This window comes from Tachysurus vachellii, chromosome 10 (genome assembly GCF_030014155.1).
Source record: "Tachysurus vachellii isolate PV-2020 chromosome 10, HZAU_Pvac_v1, whole genome shotgun sequence".
NCBI classification, from domain to species: Eukaryota; Metazoa; Chordata; class Actinopteri; order Siluriformes; family Bagridae; genus Tachysurus; species Tachysurus vachellii.
The window spans coordinates 19,642,405-19,656,836 of record NC_083469.1 but is presented as its reverse complement, the minus strand read 5'-3'; the positions used below and the strand labels follow the sequence as shown (position 1 = coordinate 19,656,836).

At 40.7% G+C, this 14,432-nt stretch overlaps 2 protein-coding genes across 3 annotated transcripts; both read right to left on the bottom strand.

Annotated features, from left to right (window-relative positions):
- Positions 1-1,021: 1,021 nt before the first annotated feature.
- Positions 1,022-5,682, bottom strand: LOC132852229 (uncharacterized). The gene is made up of 18 exons (XM_060879310.1): positions 5,306-5,682; positions 4,395-4,444; positions 4,233-4,298; positions 4,020-4,100; positions 3,833-3,931; positions 3,503-3,568; positions 3,290-3,370; positions 3,103-3,201; positions 2,949-2,996; positions 2,785-2,865; positions 2,594-2,695; positions 2,432-2,481; positions 2,278-2,347; positions 2,104-2,190; positions 1,894-1,989; positions 1,692-1,772; positions 1,478-1,576; positions 1,022-1,369 (listed from the first exon to the last, which is right to left on the bottom strand). The coding sequence occupies exons 1-18, from the start codon at positions 5,463-5,465 to the stop codon at positions 1,229-1,231; spliced, it is 1,557 nt and encodes a 518-aa protein (XP_060735293.1). The 5' UTR covers positions 5,466-5,682; the 3' UTR covers positions 1,022-1,228.
- A 1,905-nt stretch (positions 5,683-7,587) lies between these two features.
- On the bottom strand, positions 7,588-12,195 carry LOC132852178 (uncharacterized). Of its 2 annotated transcripts, XM_060879253.1 has the most exons (18): positions 12,019-12,195; positions 11,108-11,157; positions 10,948-11,013; positions 10,735-10,815; positions 10,548-10,646; positions 10,218-10,283; positions 10,005-10,085; positions 9,818-9,916; positions 9,664-9,711; positions 9,500-9,580; positions 9,310-9,411; positions 9,148-9,197; positions 8,994-9,063; positions 8,820-8,906; positions 8,610-8,705; positions 8,408-8,488; positions 8,194-8,292; positions 7,588-8,085 (listed from the first exon to the last, which is right to left on the bottom strand). In XM_060879253.1, exons 1-18 carry the CDS (start codon positions 12,176-12,178, stop codon positions 7,945-7,947), a joined length of 1,557 nt encoding a protein of 518 aa, XP_060735236.1. In that variant the 5' UTR covers positions 12,179-12,195; the 3' UTR covers positions 7,588-7,944. The 2 variants fall into 2 exon arrangements, with proteins under 2 accessions (XP_060735236.1, XP_060735237.1); XM_060879254.1 differs by having other exon boundaries at positions 7,589-8,085; positions 10,735-11,013; positions 11,446-12,090.
- Positions 12,196-14,432: the final 2,237 nt, after the last annotated feature.

Genomic DNA, 14,432 nt, shown 5'->3' with positions numbered 1-14,432 from the left:
GTCAGGCAGCTGGGGTGTTAGTCAGCTGGGGTGTCAGGCAGTTGGGGTGTCAGGCAGTTGGGGTGTCAGGCAGTTGGGGTGTCAGGCAGCTGGGGTGTCAAGCAGCTGGGGTGTCAAGCAGCTGGGGTGTCAGGCAGCTGGGGTGTCACGCAGCTGGGGTTTCAGGCAGTTGGGGTTTCACGCAGGTGGGGTGTCAGGCAGTTGGGGTGTCAGCCAGCTGGGGTTTCACGCAGTTGGGGTGTCAGCCAGCTGGGGTTTCACGCAGTTGGGGTGTCAGGCAGCTGGGATTTCACGCAATTGGGGTGTCAGGCAGTTGGGGTGTCAGCAGGGGCAGCTCCACTATCAACTAAATCTGTGAAAATCAATGTCAAACATTTAAAAACAGGAAATTATCTGTAAAATATATTTTCTGCTGAAAAACGAGGAAATGGGAAAGAGAATGAGAGAGAGAGAGAGAGAGAGAGAGAGAGAGAGAGAGAGAGAAGCACATTTAATTACCATGGCTGTAGAGAACACAGCAGAGGAAGCCAACAGAGAAAGACTTCCTATGACACTGTATAATTTATATAATTAATATATAAATTAATAAATAATTTACAATTATGCAATTCTTTAAACGTTAAATATTGTTCCACAGTTTGGGGCCATCACACAAATGATCCAAGAGTATAAATATCTGAATTTTGTTATTTGTCATTTCTCACGTTTTAGTAAATCATTTAAAGGTTCTGAATTTGTTTTTAAAAATGATCTTTAGATGAATGAAACATTCATTTTGTGTTGTGCTTTTAAAAGGAAAATTATATATGTATATCATGTGATGAATAAAAAATAATCCGAATTAGACTGTAATAGAAACAAATGTAAACATTTATTAAATAATATAAGCACTATATAACAATAAGTTTATTTACAAAAAAATCTATTAACCTATTTAGTATCTATAGGAATAGGGGAGTGGGACAGGAATAGAGGGATAGATTAATATGGGATAATTATTATGGGATGAGGGATCCTAGGGTTAAGCCCGTCTTCAGTCCTGGGGTTGACTGTACAAACCTATAGGAAAGAAAAGTGATTTTTAAAATCTTAATCAAAAACAGAAATAAAATGAATTCATACTTACCTGTGGAGAGCTTGAGCAATGTAGGGAAAGAAGTGAGGGAAAAGAACGAACATAAAACGAATCAGAAGAAGAAAATATAAAGCGATAAACAAAAGACATTGCTCAGAGCTTCTCCAAAGTGTCCATCATCTGCTGGACGTGCTTCTTGAGAAGATGCTGAACCGTGGTGGCTAAGGCTGCTGGGTCACTGTACAGCTCCAGAGGCTGAGAGAACAGTACTTCAGCAAGCTGTGTTAGGTGATCCTGTTGACAAATTACACACACACACACATCCAACACAGCGTCACTGAGTTTAAGATACAATCCTGAGAATTTGTGTATCGTGGCATCAGAAGATATTCAAACACTTACGATAAGCACTGTGAAGTACAGCTCTGCTGCAGGCTCCCACACGTCCACATCCCACATGCTGATGAGCTCGAGCAGGCGCTCCAAGAATCCTCCATTAAACTTTAGGAAAGGAAAACAACAAGCTTCATTAATGCCATGTCCTATCAGGGTTAAAGGTTACATCTTCTGAATTTACATTCAACATCATTTATACATCTCCTGATCAGTCACTTACTGTCTCAAGTGTTGAGCCACTTCTGAAATGGCGGAACAGAATCAGCTCAAAAAAAACATCCAGGAAGTTGTAGTGGGGGACCTGCACAGAGGAGAAGAGTTACAAAAAGAAATTAGCATTACATATTAGAGTCCTGTTTACTATATTATACAAATCTACTATATTTAAACATGTCACTTCACACAGGCAATTATTAGCTTACACAGGAGGAGATCTCTGCCTCAATCGAATCCTGATGAGAAGGCGTCCTCAGGAATCGAATCAAGGCCTCGTAGGCCAACTTCACCCCAACCACGTCCTGTTAAAACAAACAAAACATGTCTGTGACTCACTGGCTATGGTTTTCAATTGGCTGAGTAACAAAGTATTTTCGTCACTAAAACGAATCGCTCTTTCATCATCCTTAAGTCACCTGGATGTTAGCCGCTGCCAGACGCATGACGATCTTCTTTCCCACCAGGAACAGGAAGTTCTGGTTGTGGATGCTGGCAAGCAGGGTCTGAACATGAGACAGCACACAATATAAATTAAAGCCGAGTGGACTTTACCTGCGCAATAACAGCAGCCGGAAAAAGGTTTTACTCACAGCGAACGCCTCACGGAGAGCGGGCAGCTTCAGGCCGACATCAGTAACCCCTCTGTCTGAAAGATGGCAGCTAAGAAACAGGACATGTAAATACTTAGTGTATGTTAAACACACAATACAACATTACACCATTAAACAGTGAAGAGTTTCATACCAAATAAAGGGCACCTCCATCTCCTCTGGGTTAAAGCTCTCGTCACTCTCCTGCAAGCCAAATCAATGAATCGTTAAAACTTGCACAGTAGATTTTACAGCCTCCCGTTCAGGTGAATAGCAGCAAATGTAGATACACATCAGGTGTGAAACATGGAATTACCGCATATGGAACGGGAACCTCTTCCTTCTCCCAAGTGGAGGTGTCCATTTGCCCATCTTTACCCACAAACAGGTAAGTGCAGGTCACCTGTTTAATGGTTTGCTGTTGAATAAAAAAAAAATTGACACTGCAGACAAATTCAAAAAGTTACTAACAACAATACACATTTTATGAAAGTGCAATAAACTTACCACATAATAAAAACCTGGCACGATGATGTCGGTCTCCACTCGGTTACAGGAAATAAATTCTGTAACCCTCCCAGATTCAACCTGAAGAGAACAATTTAAAATGAACACAATTAATCACTGCAATTAACAAAAGTTTTGTGATGCCACAACAAATAAGCCCTTACCTGTATGCCAGTGAAACAATCCTCTGTGGTGGTATGATAAGGGAATCCCTGCAAATGACAAACAGCCGAAACTCAAGATCTATTTCACAAAGGTGCGTATCTAAAATGCATCAAGGTCAATTCTCTTCATCAGAGTACTTAGGTCTGCGATTACCATGTGATTGATGGATTGTGTCTTTGTGGTTGTAAACCAGCAAAGACGACACTCTGGGCCCCTTATCATCCACAAGAGGTATGTCCTGATGTTCACTGACTAGAGATAGAGAAACAAAACTAAACATTAGAACTTGTAAAGAAGAGTGTTTGTGTGTTTGTATCATAGCTGCTACACTGTAGAATACCTCAGACTGGGAGATGGAGGTGTCTGCAGAGAGGAACTGAATGTTTCGGCAAGCGCTGATCAGCTCACCAGCATCGAGTGGCTGTGAAAATTAGAGCAGGAAGATCATAAGTGCTTCTGATCATAGCAGGTTCATACTGATATTCTGTTCAGTAAAAAGAACCTTGTAAAATCCAGTGATTGGGTTTAGTAAATAAACGAAAGCTTTGGTTACCAGAAGAACAGCTGATGGGTCTTCTTGTTGTTCGTTGGGCAGCAAATGAAGATGTGGCTCAACAACCTTAAAACACACAAACTCAATTTAGTCACTGCAATTAATAACATTTTTTGATGCCACAATGAATAATCACTTAGCTGAATGACAGGGAAACTCTCCTCGTATCTGGTATAATAAGGGAATCCCTGCAAATGTCAATTAGACCAAATTCATGATCTATGACCACAAATGTGCTCTTCTAAAAATCATGTCAAATGAAAAATGTCAATTTTCATCACTAAATATTAATTTGTTCAATATTCTTCATTCCCTAAAGGAAAAGTTTACTTTGTGAATCGAGTGGTGCGTCTCTACGGTTTCGAGCCCGCAGAGCCGACTCTCTGGACCCCTTATCATTCCGGGGATGACTCTCCTGATGTCCACTGGCTAGAAATAGTGAAACAAAACTAGACATTAAAACTTGTAGCGAAGGGTGTTTGTGTGTTTGTATCTCAGCTGCAGAACTGTAGAATACCTCAGACTGGGAGGATGAGGAATCTGCAGACACGAACTGAACATCGCAGCAAGCGCTGTTCGGTTCACCAGCATCGAGCGGCTGTGATATGTAGAGCACGAAGATCATAAGAGCTGCTTATCATAGCAGATTCATACTAACATCCTTTACAGAAAATGCAACCTGGTAAAATCCAGTGATCTGCTTTAGCAAATAAATGAAAGATTTGTTTACCAGAATGACGGCTGAAGGTTCGTCTTGAGGTTCGGTGGGCGGCAGTTGCAGAATTGGCTCAACGACCTTGACGCACACACACACACACACACACACACTTAGACAAACGTGGCCTACACGTTTCAAACAGTGTTAAAATGTTACTATTGACCTGATACATACCTGGAGGAGAGAGGGAGTATCCAATGATTCCCTCAGCACGTCCACAGGCTCTGCATTGAGTTTTATGTGAATGAGAATTACAACTTAACTACACAATATCAAAGTTTCCTATTAATGCTTAAACGTTAAAAACCCTGTGAATTGTATTAATAATTAGTTTATGAAGAAACAGCCAAATTGTAACATTTGTAGTCAGCTTGTTTAAATTCACTGTACATTTGATGTGAAATGATAAAACCCTCTAAAACCTCCTGCCCCTGTCCACCACACAAATCTGTTAAAAAATCATCCTGAATTGTTAAATCTGAGTTCAGCAAACTAACTACCTTTATACTCACTATGATGTGTAAATGAAATGATTAGTGAAGTTCTCTAGGTAGACAACCAAGCCCTTTAGATCTGACTAATCACTAGTCCAAGTAGGATTTAGTGTAAATCCAGTAGTCAGGGTTGTGAAAAGTCACTTTTTAATGGGCTTGAATATTATATTGTGGAAATAAACTAAAGTCTCGTGAGCTACGTTCATCAACTCCTTTCAGGATTTTAGTATGTAATTTAAACTGACCGCTAAGGTCGCTAGCAGGTTAGCTAACATTAGGCTAACGATTATATTTACCAATAAATTGTGTAATAACTACAGAAAACAGACAAGTAGATATGATATGAAATACATAAAATAATTCATAATGGAAATAAAATAACTTGTTGAGCCAATTGTAAGCATTTTATAGTGTAATTTAAACAAGTAGCCAAGTTCGCTAGCACGATAACTAGCATGAGGCTAATTGTCTACATAGACGAGGTCGCTTGTGAGCTACATAACATTAGACTGTAACACTGTAACATCAACAGGATTTATTGTAAAACCAGTGAAACATTAAAGTCACATGGTAGGATAAAGCTCCTCCTACCGTGAGAAGGCTGAGTGCGGTCCGGAGGAGCTCTTTCTCTCCGTAGGCTGCGGTAAATGCAGTAACCCGCACCGGCAGAGAAAGCGACGAGACCCGCAGCACGAGCGATCTCACCTACAGTCCAGCTCTTCAGGTCCGGTAGAAATCCTCTTACAGCCATCGTGTCTTCGGAAGATGTAGAGTTCAGTTGTGTCAGAAGTTGTAGAGTTCAGTTGTGTCAGAAGTTGTAGAGTGCTGATAATCGAGACGATGTTTATCGGCGAACAAGCAGTGTTTTAATTTAAACTATCACTATGGAGCCAGTTTAAATATAAATAAACAATTATACAACAACAAACACGCAGATGACGTCAAAGATGGACAGGTTCAGGAAGCTCGCGACCTCACGTCACAACGAGGATGATGGAGATTATTATTATTACTATTATTATTATTATTATTATTATTTTTTATGTTTCCATTTGTAACACATACACTTTAATACATTTCAGTTACACTTATATATATTAATATATTAATAATGTCCTTACTTAATTAGTTAATGTACTTTATTATTAGCTATTTTAGTCTATTGGTTTATTTATTTTATTAAAACTTTAAATAAATATATTTTTATAATAATAAAGAACATTTGTTGGACATTTTTAGTTGTATTGATTAGTTTTTAAAACAGAATGAAAACGTGAAAAATGTTCGGTAGATACGTTTAGTTTTGTTGAATGGTGAGTTTGAATGATATAAGAATTCATGAAGTTTGAAAGCTGAGGTTATTTAATGCTTTTGCATAATGCAAGTCAATGAAAGGTGCTTCAGTCCACATAGACCGTTGTTGTGCTAACTGTGTGAAGACGTTTGTAAATATGCACAGAAAATTATGTACATCTATGAATGGGTTGATTAAAGCAGCCTGCAAGGACAGAGAAGTGATCAGTGTTTTTACATACTGGAGTCATCATACAAGAGATCTCTAGGATCCTGAAAGTTTAGAAAAACTATATCTTATATTAGATTATATTCATAATAATATAATATTTACCTATGAATAATACTTTTTCCAAGATTACATGTCACAAATATTTCTTCTTTATTGATCTGAGTAACAGTTTTACAAACTGTTAACACATAATGACACATAATACGCAATTGATTGTTGTCCCTGGATGTACTTATTCAGGGTTTGTACTGCAATGTACAATGAAGACTCCTTCTTATTACACAGATAATAAAGTATTACTCAAATTACACAGTAGAGGTGTATCTAAAGGGCAGGCCAGGAAGATGGGGTGTCAGGCAGCTGGGGTGTCAGGCAGTTGGGGTGTCACGCAGCTGGGGTGTCAGGCAGCTGGGGTGTCAGGAATTTGGGGTGTCACGCAGCTGGGGTGTCATGCAGCTGGGGTGTTAGGCAGTTGGGGTGTCAGGAATTTGGGGTGTCACGCAGCTGGGGTGTCAGGCAGCTGGGGTGTTAGTCAGCTGGGGTGTCAGGCAGTTGGGGTGTCAGGCAGTTGGGGTGTCAGGCAGCTGGGGTGTCAAGCAGCTGGGGTGTCAAGCAGCTGGGGTGTCAGGCAGCTGGGGTGTCACGCAGCTGGGGTTTCAGGCAGTTGGGGTTTCACGCAGGTGGGGTGTCAGGCAGTTGGGGTGTCAGCCAGCTGGGGTTTCACGCAGTTGGGGTGTCAGCCAGCTGGGGTTTCACGCAGTTGGGGTGTCAGGCAGCTGGGATTTCACGCAGTTGGGGTGTCAGGCAGTTGGGGTGTCAGCAGGGGCAGCTCCACTATCAACTAAATCTGTGAAAATCAATGTCAAACATTTAAAAACAGGAAATTATCTGTAAAATATATTTTCTGCTGAAAAACGAGGAAATGGGAGAGAGAGAGAGAGAGAGAGAGAGAGAGAGAGAAGCACATTTAATTACCATGGCTGTAGAGAACACAGCAGAGGAAGCGAACAGAGAAAGACTTCCTATGACACTGTATAATTTATATAATTAATATATAAATTAATAAATAATTTACAATTATGCAATTCTTTAAACGTTAAATATTGTTCCACAGTTTGGGGCCATCACACAAATGATCCAAGAGTATAAATATCTGAATTTTGTTATTTGTCATTTCTCACGTTTTAGTAAATCATTTAAAGGTTCTGAATTTGTTTTTAAAAATGATCTTTAGATGAATGAAACATTCATTTTGTGTTGTGCTTTTAAAAGGAAAATTATATATGTATATCATGTGATGAATAAAAAATAATCCGAATTAGACTGTAATAGAAACAAATGTAAACATTTATTAAATAATATAAGCACTATATAACAATAAGTTTATTTACAAAAAAATCTATTAACCTATTTAGTATCTATAGGAATAGGGGAGTGGGACAGGAATAGAGGGATAGATTAATATGGGATAATTATTAAGGGATGAGGGATCCTAGGGTTAAGCCCGTCTTCAGTCCTGGGGTTGACTGTACAAACCTATAGGAAAGAAAAGTGATTTTTAAAATCTTAATCAAAAATAGAAATAAAATGAATTCATACTTACCTGTGGAGAGCTTGAGCAATGTAGGGAAAGAAGTGAGGGAAAAGAACGAACATAAAACGAATCAGAAGAAGAAAATATAAAGCGATAAACAAAAGACATTGCTCAGAGCTTCTCCAAAGTGTCCATCATCTGCTGGACGTGCTTCTTGAGAAGATGCTGAACCGTGGTGGCTAAGGCTGCTGGGTCACTGTACAGCTCCAGAGGCTGAGAGAACAGTACTTCAGCAAGCTGTGTTAGGTGATCCTGTTGACAAATTACACACACACACACATCCAACACAGCGTCACTGAGTTTAAGATACAATCCTGAGAATTTGTGTATCGTGGCATCAGAAGATATTCAAACACTTACGATAAGCACTGTGAAGTACAGCTCTGCTGCAGGCTCCCACACGTCCACATCCCACATGCTGATGAGCTCGAGCAGGCGCTCCAAGAATCCTCCATTAAACTTTAGGAAAGGAAAACAACAAGCTTCATTAATGCCATGTCCTATCAGGGTTAAAGGTTACATCTTCTGAATTTACATTCAACATCATTTATACATCTCCTGATCAGTCACTTACTGTCTCAAGTGTTGAGCCACTTCTGAAATGGCGGAACAGAATCAGCTCAAAAAAAACATCCAGGAAGTTGTAGTGGGGGACCTGCACAGAGGAGAAGAGTTACAAAAAGAAATTAGCATTACATATTAGAGTCCTGTTTACTATATTATACAAATCTACTATATTTAAACATGTCACTTCACACAGGCAATTATTAGCTTACACAGGAGGAGATCTCTGCCTCAATCGAATCCTGATGAGAAGGCGTCCTCAGGAATCGAATCAAGGCCTCGTAGGCCAACTTCACCCCAACCACGTCCTGTTAAAACAAACAAAACATGTCTGTGACTCACTGGCTATGGTTTTCAATTGGCTGAGTAACAAAGTATTTTCGTCACTAAAACGAATCGCTCTTTCATCATCCTTAAGTCACCTGGATGTTAGCCGCTGCCAGACGCATGACGATCTTCTTTCCCACCAGGAACAGGAAGTTCTGGTTGTGGATGCTGGCAAGCAGGGTCTGAACATGAGACAGCACACAATATAAATTAAAGCCGAGTGGACTTTACCTGCGCAATAACAGCAGCCGGAAAAAGGTTTTACTCACAGCGAACGCCTCACGGAGAGCGGGCAGCTTCAGGCCGACATCAGTAACCCCTCTGTCTGAAAGATGGCAGCTAAGAAACAGGACATGTAAATACTTAGTGTATGTTAAACACACAATACAACATTACACCATTAAACAGTGAAGAGTTTCATACCAAATAAAGGGCACCTCCATCTCCTCTGGGTTAAAGCTCTCGTCACTCTCCTGCAAGCCAAATCAATGAATCGTTAAAACTTGCACAGTAGATTTTACAGCCTCCCGTTCAGGTGAATAGCAGCAAATGTAGATACACATCAGGTGTGAAACATGGAATTACCGCATATGGAACGGGAACCTCTTCCTTCTCCCAAGTGGAGGTGTCCATTTGCCCATCTTTACCCACAAACAGGTAAGTGCAGGTCACCTGTTTAATGGTTTGCTGTTGAATAAAAAAAAATTGACACTGCAGACAAATTCAAAAAGTTACTAACAACAATACACATTTTATGAAAGTGCAATAAACTTACCACATAATAAAAACCTGGCACGATGATGTCGGTCTCCACTCGGTTACAGGAAATAAATTCTGTAACCCTCCCAGATTCAACCTGAAGAGAACAATTTAAAATGAACACAATTAATCACTGCAATTAACAAAAGTTTTGTGATGCCACAACAAATAAGCCCTTACCTGTATGCCAGTGAAACAATCCTCTGTGGTGGTATGATAAGGGAATCCCTGCAAATGACAAACAGCCGAAACTCAAGATCTATTTCACAAAGGTGCGTATCTAAAATGCATCAAGGTCAATTCTCTTCATCAGAGTACTTAGGTCTGCGATTACCATGTGATTGATGGATTGTGTCTTTGTGGTTGTAAACCAGCAAAGACGACACTCTGGGCCCCTTATCATCCACAAGAGGTATGTCCTGATGTTCACTGACTAGAGATAGAGAAACAAAACTAAACATTAGAACTTGTAAAGAAGAGTGTTTGTGTGTTTGTATCATAGCTGCTACACTGTAGAATACCTCAGACTGGGAGATGGAGGTGTCTGCAGAGAGGAACTGAATGTTTCGGCAAGCGCTGATCAGCTCACCAGCATCGAGTGGCTGTGAAAATTAGAGCAGGAAGATCATAAGTGCTTCTGATCATAGCAGGTTCATACTGATATTCTGTTCAGTAAAAAGAACCTTGTAAAATCCAGTGAGTGGGTTTAGTAAATAAACGAAAGCTTTGGTTACCAGAAGAACAGCTGATGGGTCTTCTTGTTGTTCGTTGGGCAGCAAATGAAGATGTGGCTCAACAACCTTAAAACACACAAACTCAATTTAGTCACTGCAATTAATAACATTTTTTGATGCCACAATGAATAATCACTTAGCTGAATGACAGGGAATCTCTCCTCGTATCTGGTATAATAAGGGAATCCCTGCAAATGTCAATTAGACCAAATTCATGATCTATGACCACAAATGTGCTCTTCTAAAAATCATGTCAAATCAAAAATGTCAATTTTCATCACTAAATATTAATTTGTTCAATATTCTTCATTCCCTAAAGGAAAAGTTTACTTTGTGAATCGAGTGGTGCGTCTCTACGGTTTCGAGCCCGCAGAGCCGACTCTCTGGACCCCTTATCATTCCGGGGATGACTCTCCTGATGTCCACTGGCTAGAAATAGTGAAACAAAACTAGACATTAAAACTTGTAGCGAAGGGTGTTTGTGTGTTTGTATCTCAGCTGCAGAACTGTAGAATACCTCAGACTGGGAGGATGAGGAATCTGCAGACACGAACCGAACATCGCAGCAAGCGCTGTTCGGTTCACCAGCATCGAGCGGCTGTGATATGTAGAGCACGAAGATCATAAGAGCTGCTTATCATAGCAGATTCATACTAACATCCTTTACAGAAAATGCAACCTGGTAAAATCCAGTGATCTGCTTTAGCAAATAAATGAAAGATTTGTTTACCAGAATGACGGCTGAAGGTTCGTCTTGAGGTTCGGTGGGCGGCAGTTGCAGAATTGGCTCAACGACCTTGACGCACACACACACACACACACACACTTAGACAAACGTGGCCTACACGTTTCAAACAGTGTTAAAATGTTACTATTGACCTGATACATACCTGGAGGAGAGAGGGAGTATCCAATGATTCCCTCAGCACGTCCACAGGCTCTGCATTGAGTTTTATGTGAATGAGAATTACAACTTAACTACACAATATCAAAGTTTCCTATTAATGCTTAAACGTTAAAAACCCTGTGAATTGTATTAATAATTAGTTTATGAAGAAACAGCCAAATTGTAACATTTGTAGTCAGCTTGTTTAAATTCACTGTACATTTGATGTGAAATGATAAAACCCTCTAAAACCTCCTGCCCCTGTCCACCACACAAATCTGTTAAAAAATCATCCTGAATTGTTAAATCTGAGTTCAGCAAACTAACTACCTTTATACTCACTATGATGTGTAAATGAAATGATTAGTGAAGTTCTCTAGGTAGACAACCAAGCCCTTTAGATCTGACTAATCACTAGTCCAAGTAGGATTTAGTGTAAATCCAGTAGTCAGGGTTGTGAAAAGTCACTTTTTAATGGGCTTGAATATTATATTGTGGAAATAAACTAAAGTCTCGTGAGCTACGTTCATCAACTCCTTTCAGGATTTTAGTATGTAATTTAAACTGACCGCTAAGGTCGCTAGCAGGTTAGCTAACATTAGGCTAACGATTATATTTACCAATAAATTGTGTAATAACTACAGAAAACAGACAAGTAGATATGATATGAAATACATAAAATAATTCATAATGGAAATAAAATAACTTGTTGAGCCAATTGTAAGCATTTTATAGTGTAATTTAAACAAGTAGCCAAGTTCGCTAGCACGATAACTAGCATGAGGCTAATTGTCTACATAGACGAGGTCGCTTGTGAGCTACATAACATTAGACTGTAACACTGTAACATCAACAGGATTTATTGTAAAACCAGTGAAACATTAAAGTCACATGGTAGGATAAAGCTCCTCCTACCGTGAGAAGGCTGAGTGCGGTCCGGAGGAGCTCTTTCTCTCCGTAGGCTGCGGTAAATGCAGTAACCCGCACCGGCAGAGAAAGCGACGAGACCCGCAGCACGAGCGATCTCACCTACAGTCCAGCTCTTCAGGTCCGGTAGAAATCCTCTTACAGCCATCGTGTCTTCGGAAGATGTAGAGTTCAGTTGTGTCAGAAGTTGTAGAGTTCAGTTGTGTCAGAAGTTGTAGAGTTCAGTTGTGTCAGAAGTTGTAGAGTTCAGTTGTGTCAGAAGTTGTAGAGTGCTGATAATCGAGACGATGTTTATCGGCGAACAAGCAGTGTTTTAATTTAAACTATCACTATGGAGCCAGTTTAAATATAAATAAACAATTATACAACAACAAACACGCAGATGACGTCAAAGATGGACAGGTTCAGGAAGCTCGCGACCTCACGTCACAACGAGGATGATGATGATGGAGATTATTATTATTATTGTTATTATTATTATTATTATTTTTTTATGTTTCCATTTGTAACACATACACTTTAATACATTTCAGTTACACTTATATATTAATATATTAATAATGTCCTTACTTAATTAGTTAATCTTCTTCTTCTTTCGGCTTTTCCCTTCAGGGGTCGCCACAGCGAATCATCTCTCTCCACCTATCTTCTGCATCCTCAACACTTGCACCCACTAGCTTCAAATCCTCATTAATTACTTCCATATACTGCCTCTTTGGCCTTCCTCTTTGCCTCCTGCCTGGCAGCTCCATGTCCAACATTCTCCTACCAATATACTCACTCTCCCTCCTCTGAACATGTCCAAACCATCTTAATCTCGCCTCCCTAACTTTGTCCCCCAAACGTCCAACATGGGCTGTCCCTCTGACGTACTCGTTCCTAATCCTGTCCAATCTTGTCACACCCAAAGAGAACCTCAACATCTTCAGTTCAGCTACCTCAAGCTCTGACTCCTGTCTGTTCTTCAGTGTCACTGTCTCTAAACCATACAGCACGGCCGGTCTCACCACTGTCCTGTACACCTTCCCCTTGATTCTTGCTGATATTTTCCTATCACACAGAACTCCTGACACCTTTCTCCACCCACTCCAACCTGCCTGCACTCGCTTCTTTACTTCTTTCCCACTCTCTCCATTACTCTGGACTGTTGACCCCAAGTACTTAAACTCCTGTACCTTCTTCACCTCTTCACCCTGAAACCTTACTATTCCACTTCCCTCCCTTTCATTCACACACATGTACTCAGTCTTACTACGACTGACTTTCATTCCTCTTCTCTCCAGCGCAAACCTCCACCTCTCCAGGTTTTCCTCCACCTGCTCCCTGCTCTCACTACAGATCACAATGTCATCTGCAAACATCATCGTCCAAGGAGACTCCTGTCTGACCTCCTCTGACAACTGGTCCATCACTATAGCAAACAGGAAGGGGCTCAGAGCCGATCCCTGATGCAGTCCCACCTCCACTGTAAACTCCTCTGTCTGACCTACAGCAGACCTCACCACTGTCCTGCTCCTCTCATACATGTCCTGCACCACTCTGACATACTTCTCTGCTACTCCTGACTTCCTCATACAGTACCACAGCTCTTTTCTTGGCACCCTGTCATACGCTTTCTCTAAGTCTACAAACACACAGTGCAACTCCCTCTGACCATCCCTATACTTCTCCATCAACATTCTCAGAGCAAAAATTGCATCTGTTGTGCTCTTTCTCGGCATGAAGCCATACTGCTGCTCACAAATTTCCACCACCTTCCTTAACCTAGCTTCCACTACTCTTTCCCACAACTTCATTGTATGGCTCATCAACTTTATCCCCCTATAGTTGCTGCAACTCTGCACGTCACCCTTATTCTTAAAGATCGGCACTAACACACTCCTTCTCCATTCCTCAGGCATCCTCTCACTTTCTAATACCCTGTTGAACAAACTAGTTAAAAATTCCACTGCTGCCTCTCCTAGACACTTCCAGACCTCTACCGGGATGTCGTCAGGACCAACTGCCTTTCCACTTTTCATCCTCTTCAAGGCCTTCCTGACTTCATCCTTTCTAATCTTATCTACTTCCTGTTCCACAGAGTTCACCCCTTCTACTCTTTTTTCCCTCTGATTTTCCTCATTCATCAGCTCCTCAAAGTATTCCTTCCATCTCCTCTGTACACTCTCCTCACTTGTGAGCACCCTTCCATCTCTATCCTTAATAATTCTAACTTGCTGCACATCCTTCCCATCTCGATCCCTCTGTCTAGCTAACCTGTACAAGTCCTTCTCTCCTTCTCTAGTGTCTAACCTAGTGTACAACTCATAATATGCCTTCTGCTTGGCCTTAGACACCTCCCTCTTCACTCTGCGCTGTAACTCCTTGTATTCCTGTCTATTCTCTTCAGTCCTGTCCATATC

Bases quoted from the DNA above. Each gene is read 5' to 3' on its own strand.
- LOC132852229 (XM_060879310.1), bottom strand. From the start codon at position 5,465: ATGGCTGTAAGAGGATTTCTACCGGACCTGAAGAGCTGGACTGTAGGT. The intron at 3,932-4,019 runs GTATTCTACAGT...CACTATTTCTAG, and splicing joins CCTCATCCTCCCAGTCTGAG to CCAGTGGACATCAGGAGAGT. The intron at 2,191-2,277 runs GTGAGTAAAACC...TCTCATGTTCAG, and splicing joins CTCTCCGTGAGGCGTTCGCT to ACCCTGCTTGCCAGCATCCA.
- LOC132852178 (XM_060879253.1), bottom strand. From the start codon at position 12,178: ATGGCTGTAAGAGGATTTCTACCGGACCTGAAGAGCTGGACTGTAGGT. The intron at 10,647-10,734 runs GTATTCTACAGT...CACTATTTCTAG, and splicing joins CCTCATCCTCCCAGTCTGAG to CCAGTGGACATCAGGAGAGT. The intron at 8,489-8,609 runs GTAAGCTAATAA...TCCTCTGTGCAG, and splicing joins AGGCAGAGATCTCCTCCTGT to GTCCCCCACTACAACTTCCT.